This window comes from Pogona vitticeps, chromosome 5 (assembly GCF_051106095.1).
Source record: "Pogona vitticeps strain Pit_001003342236 chromosome 5, PviZW2.1, whole genome shotgun sequence".
NCBI classification, from domain to species: Eukaryota; Metazoa; Chordata; class Lepidosauria; order Squamata; family Agamidae; genus Pogona; species Pogona vitticeps.
This window is the reverse complement of record NC_135787.1, coordinates 31,457,507-31,475,371: the sequence shown is the minus strand read 5'-3', so window position 1 is coordinate 31,475,371 and position 17,865 is coordinate 31,457,507. Positions and strand designations below refer to the sequence as shown.

General features: G+C 38.4%; 1 protein-coding gene and 1 long non-coding RNA gene across 4 annotated transcripts in view; one reads left to right on the top strand and one right to left on the bottom strand.

Annotated features, from left to right (window-relative positions):
• The window catches only part of LOC144583228 (uncharacterized), a 198,872-nt gene that overhangs the window by 10,912 nt on the left and 170,095 nt on the right, over positions 1 to 17,865 (top strand). The gene's annotated exons all lie outside the window — the stretch shown is intronic.
• AFG2A (AAA ATPase AFG2A) overlaps positions 1 to 17,865 on the bottom strand; it is a 208,645-nt gene that overhangs the window by 155,655 nt on the left and 35,125 nt on the right. For 2 of the 3 annotated variants that reach the window (XM_073001670.2, XM_073001671.2), the window contains exons 11-13: positions 17,008 to 17,217; positions 12,862 to 12,915; positions 11,890 to 11,969 (exon numbers count right to left, since the gene is read on the bottom strand). In XM_073001670.2, coding sequence (XP_072857771.2) covers positions 11,890 to 11,969; positions 12,862 to 12,915; positions 17,008 to 17,217 — 344 coding nt within the window. Of the gene's footprint in view, positions 1 to 10,948; positions 11,505 to 11,889; positions 11,970 to 12,861; positions 12,916 to 17,007; positions 17,218 to 17,865 lie in introns of those variants that run through there. The other variant, XM_073001672.2, reaches the window with a different exon arrangement.

Genomic DNA, 17,865 nt, shown 5'->3' with positions numbered 1-17,865 from the left:
GTCAGCAAGGCACACCTGCCAGGTCAGTCTTTTCAGCCCAACTACCACAGTTGTAATTAACTGTCACATTGTTTTATTTCCTTTCCCTCACAAGTCTTGATCAAATATGTCTTTGGCAGAGCACAATTTTCCAGAGCACTTATTTTTTTAAAAAACCCATTTTCAGCAACAGCAACAAGCATGGCTGATATAGTTTGGTATAGTTTGGATTAGGGATATTTTCCAAGAAGGTATTTAAAAAAACATTTCACTTTGCATATATTACCTCTGATTCACATTCACAACTTACTATCTTCTAAGTTAGTAACAGTACAAGGCTATGAAACATGCAGTAGGATCTGGTGTCTGTGGAGAAAAGGGTCCAAGCATCACCGCCCCCCCCCAGTCAATATGTAAAACTACAAATAGTAGCAAGAGGTGGGGAAAGGGCGAGAGGAGGAATGCACATGTGCACTGAGGGCTGGGTTGCAGCCATGGAAACATAGACAACTGAAATCGCGGATTCTGGTTCCATGGATATGAGGGTCCTATAATTTAAAAATAACTGCTGCCAAATAAGACTTTATCGTTCATGATATGCATACTTTATTCCACATAGTGGCCATCTATGTTTTGGATAAGAACTGTGGCGTCTCCATATATTTTTGGACTGCAATCCCATTGTAACCAAATGCTGTGAAGGCTGACTGGCAGCAACTTTCCAGAATTTCAGGTAGGATTCATTTGAAGCCCTACCTGGAAATCTTGGTATTATCTAGGAGGGTGGCTGTTGCCACATCACTAACATGGAGGACAAAGCGGATAAAACACACTCATTCACAAAAGAAGGAAGACCGAAAAAAAGGTATCTTTTATTTAAAACTGCATGTTTTCATTTAAGCTAATATAGCAGATATGTCGTATTTAGATATGTTTGCTGTATATTTAAGGAGAATTAGAATATATGACTCATAACAGAGCACGAGACTGACCAAGTAACTGACTTGGGAACCAGTACTTGGAATAAGGTGAGATAGATATTAAATCAATAAAACCTAGTGTTTTTCTGCAGTTCACTAAATATAAATATCCCTGAGAAAAATCCATTTTATCTTCAATATTTTAATTTTATTACAATATTGAGTATTAAGCCACAGTCACCCACGTTCAGAATTAATTATTTGTAAATAATATTTTTATTTACAACGTATTAAGTAGAATTAATTCCTCAAATTTAAATGCATTACAAAACAAATTAATAAAGTGAAATAAATTCAACAAATTTCAACCATTCATTCAAAACAGATATTGAATTCATCAATATTTAAGTTACTTAAAATTACAATTGGCAGCCCAAAGCACTCATTACAACATCTGGCGGCCCAACACCTTCCGAATGCAGTGAGAAGTGCTCCTCCTATTATCAAGCTATTTCCCCACTGAGCCCCCTCCCTCCATTTCTTGAATGTCTTGCCCTAAGAGTGCTCCTGCTTGGGGCCACATTCAGTCACATCGGAAAAAATTAGGACATCCCCCTACAAACTAATGTTAAAATAAAGGTTTTGGACTTAAAAGTGCCACAAGGTTCCACTATTGTTTTATTATTTGAATGTGCACTATCTTTCTGACTATAGGCCTTGCTCTAATGAAAGTTCCAAAAAAGAAAACCACAGTACAGTCTATTCTACACATGCTACTTACCCACAGAAATAATATAAATGGGAAAGAGTATATAATCATGTATGTTAAGAAATAACATTTTGGAGTGTTCAAACATACCAAGCAACAATATACAAACAGCAGCCTGAAATTTTCACAATACAAATACATTAAGAGAAAAATAATTCACCAAAACAGCAGTACTGTCATAGTAGAAACTGTATCTGAAGCACAGAAAGCTGATCAGGTTTAATATTTTACTACTCTGTCCTGGTTTCATGCAGCAGTCTTTTAAGAAGTTTGACAATACTTTTTATTTCCTTTATTTACTCTAAGCATTTTCCCTTCGTGCATTCCTAAAAATTAATCAAGCTAAAAATTGCTATCAATCATGCCCACTGTAGAAAAACTGAAGTTTAATCTGGACTTATGACAAATTGTCATGTGGACACAAGCTTGATTCTACTTACAGGAGAACATTATATCAATATTTAAATATAATACAAGGGATAACAAGCTGGAGTAGTAATAACCACTGAAATATTTAGCCAGTTGCACATTCAAAGGAACAGCTTTCTCTTAAATACTAAAAGCATTCAAAGTTCAAGCCTCTATTTTGCAATTTTTAAAAAGTTAAATCCTGAATGCCAATTCACACAACTGGTATTCTAAATACAGTGGTGCCTCGCACAACGGGCGCCTCGTAGAGCGATGAATTGGCTCTACGAGGCCGGTTTTGCGATTGCAAATGCGATCACAAAACGGTTCCTGCATAGGGCAAAAATCGCAGAGCGAAGGTCGGTAAGCAGTTCGCTTACCGACCTTCGCTTTGCGCCCCGCCGATCAGCTGTTTGGCGGCTACAAAATGGCCGCCGGAAGCCCCCAAATGGCCGCGCGCATTTTCGCGCCCTCGTAAAGCGAGGGGAGGGCGCGAAAATGGCTGCCGGCCATAGGGAAGCATCGCTGAACAGTGAGTATTCGGCCCAATTGGAATGCATTAAACCATGTTTAATGTGTTCCAATGGCTTTTCCTGCCCCGTTCAACGATGCTTTCACATAGCGAGGGTTAATCCGGAACGGATTAACCTCGCTGTGCGAGGCACCACTGTATGTGCACTGCATGGTCTTGTGAAGAGCTTAACATAGGGCAAAACAATTTATTTATTTATTTATTTATTTATTTATTTATTTATTTATTTATTTATTTATTTATTTATTTATTTATTTATTTATTTATTTATTTGCTGCCCATAGTGTCTTTTGATTCAAGAAACGCAGATTACAAGTTGTGAACCAGACACAAATGTAAAGAACATAGATCAGGACTACAGGCAGGTAAAAAAAATTTCAATACATTAAAAAAATACACAATTGTGACAGGATGTTTAGGTTGCGTAAGCTGGCTCTATAAATGTGCTTATTCCATATATCTGCCAATATGCTATGCAAAATGGATCTGAAACTTAGCACTATTTCAATGATTCCTCAAAAGCTATTTTGTAAAAGTAGAGAAATAACCTCCTTAAGGAAATTTAGTCAAATATCCTCCAAAGTTTAAACGAGGGCTGGGTATGCTATCGGCCTTCAAGTCTGTTGAAACTCACAGTACTTCACTGCTCACCCCTGGTCATGCTGTCTGGTGCTGAGTGAGGGGTGTTGTAGTCCAACAAAATTTGGAGCGTAACAAGTTCATTTTTTAAAAACAACAGAATCCTGAAATGAGTGAGGGAGCTCGGATTTGGAGAACTACTTTCTATACAAGATAGAAGGAGTAAAAGAGAAGAATCTGGATCTGCCAAAATAAAAATGAAAGAATGACATTTAACTCGTTCAAAGAATTCTGAAACTAAGAAGTATCATTCTAAAGTTTAGCTGTGTTTTTCAAATACTGACCCAGAACATCAGTTACTAAACTTGAAAAGACACAGGCTTTTCTACAACTATTAATACAAATGGGAGCCTATGTGGAGATCCTCCACATATGCATTAGTGTAATTACTCGTCATCGAAACTGCCTTTTCCCATTCTTATCCATAAAAACCCTGCTGTTTGTCTGCCCTGGACATGAAGAAGCATAATTTTAACCAGAATGTGCTCATTACTTAGAAATTTGTAACCATGTACAAAAGCAGAGGTGGCTTGGCACTGTAACACCAGAGGGTTTAAACTACCAAAGCTTCACTAGAACTTAATTACCATGTGACCTAAAAACCAATGAAACTGGAATTTTCCTTTTAAAATGGCAATTCTTTTGATTTGTTTTCAAGATAACAAAGAATGTGTAAAACATCCTCAGATATAGAGCTAAATGCTCCATTTATCATACTACCAATTTTCTATGAATGTTATAAAATTTTATAAAATAATAGTATGTATTGTTTTCAGTATGATTAATTAAATACAGCTAAACTTAGAGTTTAACAATAGGTTTTGGCCTAAGACTATACTTTCACCATTTACCCACATCACCTTGAGCCATCAGAGCATAAAATCAAATGTTCCTATGACTGGAGTGATAAAGTAATGGCTACAAATGAGTACTGTACAGTGGTTACTTTTTCTCATAGGTTTTCCTCTCTGGTCTCAAAAAGCAAACTAGGTTACTTATATACAGTAGTTCTCAGTCTTCAATAATGTACTGCAAAACGCTGGCCTTTTTTAAAAAAAAGAATGCAAGAACAGTGTTCTCTCCAATCAACAATTTTTCATGTTTGAAACTGCTTATAAACTACAAAAAGAACAACCAGGTCTACTGCTCCAAACTCCTCACAATTCGACATATATAAACAACATCCTATTTCCAAGGCACGTAGATATCCCAAGTTCAGCAAACAGACTGTCTGAACAGCATTTACTCAGAGCCATGTTCATTCATCACCTTCAAGTTTAATTACCAAACCATTTCCTTTTGGCATTCTCCACTGGTCAGTGGAATTAGATTTTACATGGTCAGGATACCAAGGAATTATAAATACCCATAATTCTCTGCAGCTGCACCATTTGCTAAGAATCTGAAGCTTTGAAAAGGAAGGGATTATTGAGGAACAAACTTCCTTCTGGCATACAGTTCCATCTGGAACATTCGTGTGGACATGAGCTCAGTGAAGTCTTGTTTTTTGCAATAACGCCAAGAGACAGCTCATTAAAGGAAACCCAATATTAGTCAGAACCACAGATAAATAGAAAAGGCATCCATTTCCACAGTAGTACAGATTGTTCCTTATTGTACACTTGGACTGTGGACTGGCCGGTTTCATTTAATTTATGCTAAAAACATCCCTGCTTTGGAGGATTTATTAAACACTTTAACAACTCCTACAAACTGGTTTTATGATGGTTAGCTGGAACAACCACAATACCTCAGAACAAAACTTTTCATTTTATTCTCTCAGCTGCACTTAGAAACCCATGACATTGCCTTCTCCGTCCTTCTTTATTAACATTTGCAGACCATGTACAATTCCTCTGTTCTTCCAAGGCCGTAATAATTTTACTGCTTTTTTACTTCTAAACCCAGAAAACTCTAAATGTGAACTAAGTACAGTGGTGCCCTGCTAGACGCTTACCCCGCATGACGTCGAAATCGCTTGACACTGACATTTTTGCAATCGCTATTGCTTTACGTTGATTAGGAGCCTGCTTCGTGAACCATTTGTTTGCAAAACGATGTTTTTTCCGGCTCCGCAAAATGGCTTCCCTTCGCAAAATGGCTTCCCTCCCTTCTCAAAATGGCTGCTTTGCGACTCCGCAAAATGACTTCCCTCCCTTCTCAAAATGGCTGCTTTCCAGTTCCACAAAATGGCTTCCCTCCACGAAATGGCTTCCCTCCCTTCTCAAAATGGCTGCTTTCCAGACGGAAGCTTTGCATTACAGCGATTTTTAATAGCTGATTGGCGGTTCTCTATGGACAATCTTCGCTGGACGATGAGGTATTTCCCCCATTGGAATGCAATGACCGGTTTTCAATGCATTCCAATGGGGATTTTTTTTTTCGCTTGATGATGATTTTGCTTAACAGCAATTTTGCTGGAACGCATTATCGTTGTCAGGCGGGGCACCACTGTAGTCTAAAGTAGCTACATTAATTTCTAGGTCAGAAACAGGGAATCTGAGGCCCTCCAGATATTTGACATCCGCTTCTTATCATCTCTCACCATTGGACAGATTTGTTGAGGCTGACAGGAGCTGAGGTCCAACAAGCCACAGATCCCTCACTTTGTCTGAAAGGATCAAGATTTTTCTAGTAAGGCCAACATCCTGCAAATACCTTTTTTGCTGTAAATACAGTTTACTTGGATCATGAAGTGAAATATTGATGGCATTTTTCTAGGTAATGGACGAACAAATGCACCTGTTAACAATGTAGTCAACCTCTTATTTTTAAGGCAACTATCTTTACCTCTCTTCCACAGACCCTAATTTTCAACACTGTGGGATTGTCTGTGGCCACTTAGCCTGCACATGATAAGGGTAGTGATTACCACTCAAGTTTCTGTTTTTTTAATTACATCTCATAAAATTCAAATCCTTTTTTCCTCTGAGAACCTTATGTAGGATCAAATTAAATCTTTTTTTAATGTTTGTTCAAATTTTATACCATCCATCTAGCAAATTGCTACTCTGGGTGGTGTACAACAGGAATAAAAACACAATTTATATAAGACAAATTATAATACACTAAGCCTACTCTTCACAACAGGTAGCAACAAGGCAGGTGGAAAAATTCTAACAAAATGATATTCTGAAGCTGCCCATATTTGTGTAGCGCTAGAATGATGCCTTGGGGCCCAGATCATTACCCAGCCACTGCTCATTCATGGATTGTACTGGAATGTCATTACATTCATTCATCTTAGGATTCCCAAGTTTGTGTAAAAGTATATACAGGAGATTTGGATAGGCCCAACTACGTCGGGGTGCAGGGTGTCAAAGCAGTGCCTCTTATATTCCTTTACTAGGGTGAGAAGTTGCATTTTCCTTTCCAGAAATGGAATCCACTAAAATAAGCACATTGTTTTTTGCTAACGCAGAGTGCAAGTACAGCCAGTCTAATCCAGAATAAAGCTACATAGGGGGGATGCAAAGAGTGAAAGCAAGAATGATGCATCATTCCAACTGGTTTTGATCTAAAAAAATCCCATCAACCCTGACAAGTATCACCAGTGGTGAGGGATTATGAAAGGTGTCATCCCAAAACACCAGGAAGGCCACAGTCATCCAATCCTGCAATCCATATCTGGTTGCCCAGGCTTATTTTGTGTAAGAAAAAAAAGGCATAACTGCTGGCTATGCGCTTGATGTCTTTTTAGAGCCAGTTAGACCAGTGGTTCTTAACCTTTGTTACTCAGGTATTTTTGAACTGCAACTCCCAGAAACCTCAGCCCAGCAGAGCTGATGGTGAAGGCTTCTGGGAGTTGCAGTCCAAAACTCCTGAGTAACCCAAGGTTAAGAACCAGTGAGTTAGACCTTCAAAGATGTACTGGGTTCCAGAAAGCTTTTAAGTCAGACAAAATTCAGGCAGATGCCCGTCTACAAAAGTGCAAATAAGTTAACTATTAATATTGTGTTGCACAGCTATTCTTTCTTTTGCTTTGTAAGTCACATTTTCCTGTTTCATATGTGGAGACAGGCAGTCAACACAGGAATGCTGTTCTCTACCACAAAAGTTGGCTGCCTGCAGCATCCTACATTCCAGATACCTTTACACAAATGGTGCCAATTAATAGGATAGATTATAACCAGAAGATTCTCCCCTCCCCCCCCAAGCCCCGTATTATCTGTAGGGAAGGGAAAGGACATGGAGATGTTAACAGATTGTACTGCAGAGGGGGAAAAGGGGAGGGTTAGGGAGATGAAATCAACAGGTGTTTCCTTAAAAGCCACAACTAGTTACAGAAGAGGAAATGGATCTCTTGCAGCTGCAAATCATTAGCATCTCTAATGCATCTGCAAATTCCTACTGTGAAAAATCAGCCTGTAAAAACAGATCATTTCCAATAAGTGCCTTGTCTATCTTCCTATGCCATTTAATTTCACATGATTTTTATGAGAACTATATTACTATACATTTCACCTCCCATATGGTTCTGATTTGACAATAAAATGTTTGTGTCCTGCTCTGCTCTTTCCTAGGCTTTAGAACACAGATGTCTCCAGAAGGACATGACTACACAAGGTCATACTCCTGTCTCCAAACAAACAACGCCAAGGCTGCCTTTTCCGCTTCTCTCCATCAATCATCAGAAGAGATGATGGCTTAGGAAATGCACCTGGGCCAGAGATACTGCAGCAGTCCAGAAAAAGGCCCCAACAAATTCAAGTTTTTTTTTCCCTAACAGCATTTCTGTCATACTGTTTAGTTTCTAAATCTTTATAAAAATTCTGCATTTAGCAATTCCTATAATAATTAGACTGTTTCAAAATAGTGCTCTGGAGAATGTTTACAGTTTACGGATATCATCAAAAAGCAGACAGCAAATTTAGTGTTGAGGTATAATGACAGGAGTACAATTATACAGTATGGCTGGATTACTGTAATGCGCCCTACATGGGGCTACCGCTGGAAGATGTTTGGAAACTTCAGCTGTTCCAAAATGCAGAAGCCAGATTGCTGCCTGGGGCTGGTTACAGGGACACGTAACTTCTTTGTTGCAGCGACTCCACTGGCTGCCAATTCATTTCCAAGCACAATTCAAAGTACTGTATTTGGAAAATCCTAAACAGTTTCAGTCCAAACAATCTCAAGGGCCACATCTCCCATTATGAGCTTGCTCAGTTGTTAAGAACATCAGGAGCAGCCTTTCTTTTGGTTCTACCACCTTCACAGGTGAGTTTGGTGGGGATACGGTACAGGGCCTTCTCAGTTGTTGCTCCCAAGCTTAAGAACTCCCTCCCCACAGGAGGCCAGGCTGGCCCAGTCTTTACTGTCTTTCCTCGAATTGTAGCTGTAGAAGGGGTAGAAACAAAATAAAAAGTTAAACAAGACAAAAATGTGATGACACCTTAAAGACTAACTTTTTTATTTTTTAATGTGAGCTTTTGCGGACAAGTCCACTTCATCAGAAATCAGACAACTGATGAAGTGAACTTGTCCAGGAAATCACACATTAAAAATATAAAAGTTAATCTTTAATGTGCCACTACATTTTTTTGTCTTTTTTTACTTTTTATTATTATTTTGCTTCTACCTATACAGTGGGGTCTCTACTTAAGAACGTCCCTACTTAAGAACAATTCCACTTAAGAACAGCTCCATTTGCTAAATTTTGCTTCTACTTGAGAACAAAAATCCAGATAAGAACAGGGAAAAAAAAACTTTCCTGCTCTTTTTTTAACCTTAGGTCATCTTAGGTTAAAAAAAAGTTCTCCCCCTAGTGGTAGAGTACGTATTAACCAGCTTTGCATTAGTTCCTATGGGAACTAATGCTTCAATGTACGAACGCACCTCTACATAAAAAAAACAGCCAGAACGGATTAATTGGTTTTCAGTCCATTGCTTCAAAATTAGCTTCGTCAGAAGTGCTTTTAACACTGTTCCCTGACCTAAGGGAAAAAAAAGAAAAAAATCCCCCTGTAGTGGTAGAAGGCGGAATAGCAGCTTCCCATTAGTTTCTATGGACGGAAAAGAGCAGATACGGATTAAATGGTTTTCAATGCATTCCTACGGGAAATGCAGATTCTACATAAGAACTTTTCCACTTGAGAACCACCTTCCAATACGGATTAAGTTCTTAAGTAGAGACCCCACTGTAGTCCTTCTTCAAACCGGCAAAGACCTTTCTCTTCATGCAAGTTTTCTCTCAGTGACTTGCTGCCTGAGTAGGTTTTTTTAATGAATTGTTTTGCCTTCCTCTTTGAATGCGTTTTTGGTGTTGCTCTTTTTTACCTTTTCTTAGAGTGGTATTTGTTTTCATCCTTTCTTGTATTTGTATACTTATTGTTTAGCTTTAAATATTTTCTTTTAATAATGGAAACCATTATTTTTATTGTTGTTGTTTAGTCGTTAAGTCGTGTCCAATTCTTCGTGACCCCATGGACCAGAGCACGCCAGGCCCACCTGTCTTCCACTGCCTCCTGGAGTTGGAAGTATTTTTATACTCGTTTTTAACTCTATTGTCTTTTAAGGATAAGCTACCTTGGTCCTTTTAAAGGCGAGAAAGGTGGGAGAAGAATATGTAAAATTAATTAATTTAATAAATATTTCTACTGCATCAACGTTCAGAAACTGTAACAGCTGGGGAATGCTCTGTTTCAATTATAATCTTTTTTTGCCACTACTGTACTAACAAGTAATGATTGCTCCAGAAATTTCATGCCCTCTTCAAACAGCCAATCAAAAATTGGGAGGATCAACCAAACCTGGCACTTGTAGCTTTTTTCAGAAATTTTGTTCTTACAACAATAAAAAAATCCAGAGTACAGTAGACTATAAGGCAAGGGACCACTCGTGTACCCCACCCCCCAAAACTACAGGGAGCAAGATAAAAGAAAAACTCCTCCATTATCTGATTTCTAAGACTGATGTTTTCCTCCAGAGAAAGATACCTCAACACTTACTATATACAGATTATAAGATCAGCACCTTTACTCTATTCCCTCAGTATCATAGCTGGAGAAGCCCAAATCAAATCAAATTATATATTTGCAAACTTTCCATCTTCTGCATGGTATCTAAAGGACAAAACAGAAATAATAGATAACAATTTCTCAGTTTAAAAGAAACCATAGATGTTTGAAGCAATCAATTATTGGAAAAGCAGTACTTATGGAAAGTGGGTAGATACTTTTCTTACTGTGCTCCTTGCCTAATCATGACTGCCCTACAAAACTGTTACTATCAGTACAGGAGGAGAAAAAGAAGATATGCGTAATACTGTAGGGCTGCTAGAAATCCAAGGGAAAATTCAGATCAGGAACACAATTGCAAGGAGTTTAAAACGTACTTCCTCCAACAGAATTGCCACTTCAATAAAACCAAGCACTTCCCCTGCTTGGCTGCTTTCAAGGGGAAAAACATTTTTAAATATATAATAGCAAGGGCACATTTATTTGTTTTAATTATTCCAGGTCTCACTGAACACTTATGTCCCCAGGAAAACAGATCAACCAAGTTTCAATTCATTTTTCAGAGCAGACAAATACAAACACCACCTTCATACTCATAAGTTAATAGTTAGCCGCCTAGAGTGGTCCTGAGTTGACTAGATAGGCGGGATATAAATAAAATAAATAAATAAATAAAATAAATAAATAAAATATCTGAAATTCTTGGCCACAAGTCTCATAAAAACCTTTTCCCAAAGTAATTTCTAGGGGAGTAGAAATGTCAGTTGATTTCAAGTAAAATAACAAAAAGTCTTAGGGTAGCACCTTAAGAACAAATGAATTTATTATGCCACACTTTTGTGGACTACATCCCACTATAAGCAGATGTATTAAGTACTGCCCAGAATTTCAGGGTTTTTGTTTTATTTATAAATATGTATAAAACATCAGTATATGAAGATTTCAAAGTAGCACATAGCAATAAAACATATAACTAAAGCAATACATAAAGATACATTTACATTGTCCATAAAATAGACAATAAGGCTGAATTATGCCAGGAAGACTTGGAAAAACAGGCTTCAACATATACCAAAAAATAAGAATTCTTTGATCATTTCCAATATCAGAAGAAGACTATACTGGCAGGATATAAATGCAACATATAAATATAAACAGTAACCTGCTCTGAACAATCACATGAGTAACAGAGGCATCTATATACAGTACAAAAATTATATATAGCTATGCATCTTTAGGACAAAACCCAAGCGGAAAATACTTGAACCGCCCAAGATTTAGTCAATGACTCTAAGAGGCCACTGTGGAAGACAGAAAGAGAAGATTAGAAGCAGGAAAATGTCTGAATTATAATTCATCAATGAAGTCAAATTACTCCCCCAAAGCCTGAATCAGACTGGAAACTTACTATCACACAACTTGTGTTAATTGGCTTACTGACAGATGCTTATTCTATCAGCAGCTATGGTTTTGTGAACAGTCACTGCTAGCAATGCATGATTTCTGTCTGAACTCTCTCTTTATAATAATCACAAGCCAGATGTACTGTATATACACACAAAATTCTGGGTTAATAATGCATATGTCTGATAAATTTAGTCCAATTTAGTTGTTTGGGTGGCACAGAATTTCTTTTGTAGTTGCGTTTTTAATAAAAATATGAATTTTGCAAATAATTTGTCTTACCTTCCTCTTTCTACTGCCAAGGCATCGATTTCATCAAAGAACAATATGGAAGGAGAAACAGTTCTGGCTTTTCTAAATATCTGACAAAACCACAAAAAGATAACAAAAATAAACATAAAATCAAACTGTTGAAATATATTTTGCATTCAAGTTCCATTTAAACTCCAAGGTCTACAAATAACAGTTCACCAGAACATGTAAGCTTCAGAGTCAAGTGAAATCCAGTAAAATGCCTCTAGTGAGGGACTCTTACCCAGGTGGGTCTTCCCAGTGGGTTTAGAGAACCTAGATGTAGAATATCTACCATTTTAAATACATACATTGCCCCTCATTTGGTATTTTTCTGGGGAGTTGTAGGTAATTAAAATGGCAGACAAATAACAATGTGGCAATCCCAAAACTGGCCACACTAAGCAGTGGTCTTGGTCAAAGAGCCTTTAAGTTCCTATCTCAAGTAGGTAATTCCCTCTCTCTCACACACACACACACAAACACTAACTCTCCCTGAAGATTCAGACAACGAGATGAGATAATACTACTTTTTTGTGGTACAGTGAATGATGTGGTAACTATTTTCCAAGGATCATTCTTAACCATAAAATCTTAAAGAGATCACATATTTCAGAAAGTGATGAGGCATCAACTTGCTCTATAGTTAAAATAGAGAATGGCCTTTAAACAGTTACTATTTCTCAAAACAAACAAACAAAACACCAACTAAGTTAGATCAGAATACCATGTGTCTGAATTCACATTCACATGTCCCAGTACTTTGACACTGCCAAACTTTGATAGAATAAAAATTCTCCTAATCATTTGGGATCTCTATTCTGGGGTTAATTAAGAGGTTTACAGAATTGTAATGCAATATATAGAGTTGTAATACAACTTGCTTGCATTTTTATAATTGGAAAAAGGAATTGCAAGTAACTAGTTATTTGTAATTCAGTTACTTCCAAGCTAAAGTCTCACCTCCCGGACTGCACGTTCAGATTCTCCAACATATTTGTTCATTAATTCTGGTCCCTGCACAAATGAAAAGGGGGGAAAAGTAGGAAAAGGAAAAAAGTAACTTCTAAGTACTTTTTATTGTGTGGTACATATTTTAGGCTTTAAAAATACAATTTCACTGTAACATTGTTGATATATCTATTCTTGGGCAAGAGAGACTTGGTTACCCTGTCACATACTTTGACTGAACTACTAGGAAACTACAAAGGACTAGTATGGAAAAACTTTGAAAAATTATTTAGTACAAAATGTGGTAGACTGTGAGCTGACTTGGATCTGCTATATGGAGCATGTTCCTCTGATTTTATTCAAGCTGCGTCGTTTAGTCGTGTCCGGCTCTTCGTGACCGCATGGACCAGATGGGGCCCTCCTATCTTCGACTGCCCTCCTATCTTCCACTGCCTCCCAGAGTTGTGTCAAAGTGATGTTGGTTACTTCGATGACACTGTCCAACCATCTCATCTCAAGCTGCACTGACATACAATTAATTTCTAGTTTCCCAGACTGAATTTAAGGTGCCAGTTAAAAGTACAAAACTCTTACTAATTTAGAACTCCCTCAAATCCTAAGGGTGTGGGCTTGGATGTCAAGGTAAACCATGGTTTAAACAAGCCAAAGATTTAAGTTAAAAAAAAACTGTATTTCCAGATTGTGGTTTATGTATAAGCAGTTTGTAACAGGAGTGTGGGCCACTCTACACTGAAATTAAGAGGTCTGCCCCCCATGAAACCAAAAGCCACCCCTTAGTTTGCAGTTAGTTAACAAAACATGGTTTGTTAGTCAAGGAATGTTCACACATCACAAGAAGCTAGATTTCAACAAACCAAACCACTGTACATTCTGATTTGTGAATATAATCAATCAATGGTCAGGATCTTACAAGTGTTTGTGTAAAGTCTGCTTAAACCATGGGTGTCCAACCTTTCACCTTCCCTGGGCCACATTAGAAGATGAAAATTTGGTTTGGACTGCACATAAATTTGGTTTGGGCCGCATGGGGGGGCAGCCCTAGCCATCCTCCACAGCCCCGCTCTAAGCACGCTTACCGGCAGCTGCTATCTCAGACAGCAGAGGCTGCCAGCTTCGACTCCGGTGGCTTTATGGGGCTGGGAGGGGGTCCACCTATTGACGGGGATGGCGCAATGCAGTCACGCAGCCCCCCCGTTCCCTCCCCTCCCACTTCTTCCTTCCTTCCCTCTCTCCCCGTCTACTGTTGTGACATGCCATGGCCACATTCCGGCCGCAAGTGCCGGCAGTGTAACTTGAAACTTTGGAATTTCTTTAAAAATAAAAAATTGCACTGGGCCGCATTATGAGCCGACCTGGGCCGCATGCGGCCCTCGGGCCGCAGGTTGGACAAGCCTGGCTTAAACTGACACAGGCAATTACAGGTAATTAACAAAGTCCTGGAGTGCCTCTCAAGCAGCCACATCATCAAGCATATGACTGAGGCACACCCTAGCACCTCATCAATTAGCCTTGGTAAGTTACTCAAGCATTACATGAATCCTAATAGGATTCCAGCCACTTTGATAGCATCACAAAAGCATCAACTAGCACTATTCAACTTTCTGCCTATGAAAAAGAACAAACATCTTTTTTATGCCTCTGCATTTTGGATACAGTCCTTTGAACAGTTAAAGTGGTATGCTTAACTCTTTTCGTGGCCTCTAATGAATAAAAGAATCTGCAGTATATACCTGAATGTAAGATGTACTAATTTCTGACATATCTAATACTTGCTCAGCCATGGTCATCAAGTTCTAAGTTTTTATTTCACTGACAACATGTGTGCCAAAAATCTCTCGCGGAACACATGCCTGTCTTCTTTCTGAGGTTCAGTGATAGTTGCTCTTAAAGCAGAGTAGCTGACTTTCCAAGCATCATTGATCTATTTCAACTACCGTAGCCAAGAGGAAGAGAGAACATGGCAGAGAAAATTTTAACTGGAAAGTATTTTGACATAACTGTGACAAACCAAACTTAAGCACATCACAGCAGGCATTTGTACAGGGATACAGGAAGTTAGCAAATGCCAAGGTGAAGTCAGAACTCTGACACCAGTGTATATTTTTGAAATTATTGCTAATCGGAAAAAAAGCAGCAGTGAACAGTGAAAGGGTTTTATTTAAAACAGAAAATAAAGCATCAGGAACATTTTCTACCAAATGACTTTACCGCAATTGGACATGCTTCTTAAATACAAATAATTCTAGAGTTTCTGCCTCTCTATTTGCATAAAAGTTCTTGCTCTTCTGAGCCACTGCAAGTAATATCAGTTAGTTCTTTAAGTAGTTTTAAAGTAGACTACTTGGTAATCCTGTACCTCAGGAGTATGACAAATGTCAGATTTTCTTCTCTTGAGAACTAGAAGCTTAAGTATCAAGCAACAGGTAACAAGCCATTTAAATCACCCGATTTTCTTCAAATAATAAGAGCTTAGCATAAAAAGTAGTAAAAAAGTTTTCTGTGGACTATTTTTTCCATTGCAACTTCCTTTCTCACCATCTGCCAAGATACTTTCCCCTCTTCAGGATTCCAGCTGTGTCTGCTGCTGTTGTTTTGTTGTTCTTATATACCATCAAGTCATTTCCAACCAGTGATGATTCTATGAATTAGTAAACTCCAAAAGCTCCTAGGTAAAGGTAAAGGTTCCCCTTGACAATTTTTGTCCAGTCGCGTTCGACTCTAGGGGGCGGTGCTCATCCCCGTTTCCAAGCCATAGAGCCAGCGCTTGTCCGAAGACAATCTTCCGTGGTCACATGGCCAGTGCGACTTAGACACGGAACGCTGTTAACTTCCCACCAAGGTGGTGCCTATTTATCTACTTGCATTTGCATGCTTTCGAACTGCTAGGTTCGAAAGCATGCAAATGCAACAACAAAAAATAGGACCAAAAGGTCCTATCATTAACAATTCTACTCAGGCCTTACAAATGAAAGACAATAGCTTGCTTTATTGAGTCCATTCATTTCATGTCCCTGTTTTTCTACTGTTTTCACCTTTCCATAGCATCACTTTCTTTTCTAGTAAGTCTTGTTATCTCATTATATACCCAAAGTATGATAGCTTAAATTTATTAATTTTTGCTTCTAGTCAATTCAGGCTAACTTGCTCTAGCATCCATATTTATCTTCCTGGCATGTCCTCCTCCAATGCCATATTTTGAAGGAACAGAATTATTTTTCTCTTGTCACTTTTTTTTCACTGTGAAGTAAAAAACAACAACAATGGAACATATTAATTGGGAATACTGTACTATGAATAATCTTGGTCCTGGTTTTCAGTGAGGTAAACTTGGTTTTAAGGAACCCTTCTAGTTGTATATGTTCAGGAATACAACCAGGATCTTTTAGTGTGTGTCAATTTGATGCCAAGACTTCTATGATATATTTTATGCAAGAGTAAATTCTGTGTTGCTATGAGAAAGGTGAAAAATCCATCTTTAAGAAGGCCAATCATGCTGGTGGATAAAATCCATTTTAAGCTCCAATGACTGCAGTGAGATGTATCAATAACAATGGATCATGTAACAAGTTGTCTGAGGGACAATCCTACAAACCTGATGAGAACATGTGGGGCCCCTTCATATGCCCTGGAACTGACAAGAGAGAACTGTGTCTGGTCCACCCTCAAGTGCTCTATCTCCCCAGACTCTGCTTCCAGCACCACACAAAGGAGATAGCAAAACACACCTTCCTGAATGTCATTGAGCAGAATGTCTTAATAGAGAGAAAAGAGGTGGACTGAATTAAAACTGAGTAGTTCTGTTTGCTCAAAGAATATGACTGGACACCAGATGTTCAAGTCTTGGGATTGTTAGGAAGCATTCAGATTTTATTTATCTTTTTTGTCCTCCCCAATACCACATGTAGAAGTTCAAGTGGAAAGAACAGACAAATCTTTCTTTGTCCAAGGCAGAGCTTGTGCCAATTTTCAGCTAGAAGAGACATGTACATATCCAGTGCAGTGACGAATCACTCCTTGTGTATCTCAGGGTATATAGATCAGAAGAAAGCATGTAGAACAAGAAATGCAAATGACTGGCATTTCTTATTCCACAAGCATCCTAGAACACACTGCTTTAAGAGCAGCATTTCCACGCACCTTCACTGCCAAGAAGTTCAATCCACTTTCATGGGCCAGAGCCTTTGCAATCATTGTTTTTGAACATCCTGGAGGTCCATAAAGCAGCACTCCTTTTGGTGGCTGGATCCCCATTCGAATGAAAGACTCCGGATGCTTCAGAGGCCATTCAACTGCTTGTTTCAATTTTAATTTGACATCTTCCATCCCTCCAATATCTGACCAAGACACCTGTAAAAAAGAAACAAATTCAGGTATCAGTTGGAGACATGTGAAGTATAAAAGAATAAAAGTAAACGTAAGAGTGTACTTTCCCTTCTATTTTTGCTAATCTTTCCCCAAGTCCTATTCTGGTACCTCACTGTTTCATGGAGGTGACCCTAGGCTCCTAAAGCCCATGCAAGCAGAGCATGAATAATGTAACTTATACTTTGCTTATGCGACAAACTGAATATCTCTAAATACTTTATTTTTCTAATAAAACAATTATTCTTAAAATCCGAGGTTTAGTCTCTTGAACAGCAAATCTGCTGAGCCTGTTTCCAGAATAATAAAACACTGGGACACACAGAGTGCTACTAGAGTCCTTTTTGCCTGAGCTCTGTTCATCCTGGCAGACTCCAAAGCTCATGATTTTATCTTTGTTTTTTTCTCTCTTAATTGCTTATAAGAACAGACTTGTGGAAAAGGATTTGTGTCACCTGCCTGGCTGGGTTACCCGGACTCTGCATAGCTAATTAGGAGTGCACATTTGCCTGGACCCTCTCTGTTCGACCATCAAGCATCCTTTAGGGGATCTTGGTGCCGACATCTGTTAGCCCCATCTAATCAAGTCACAGGTGTCAATCTCAGAATAATCATTCCAGTACAATATATTAG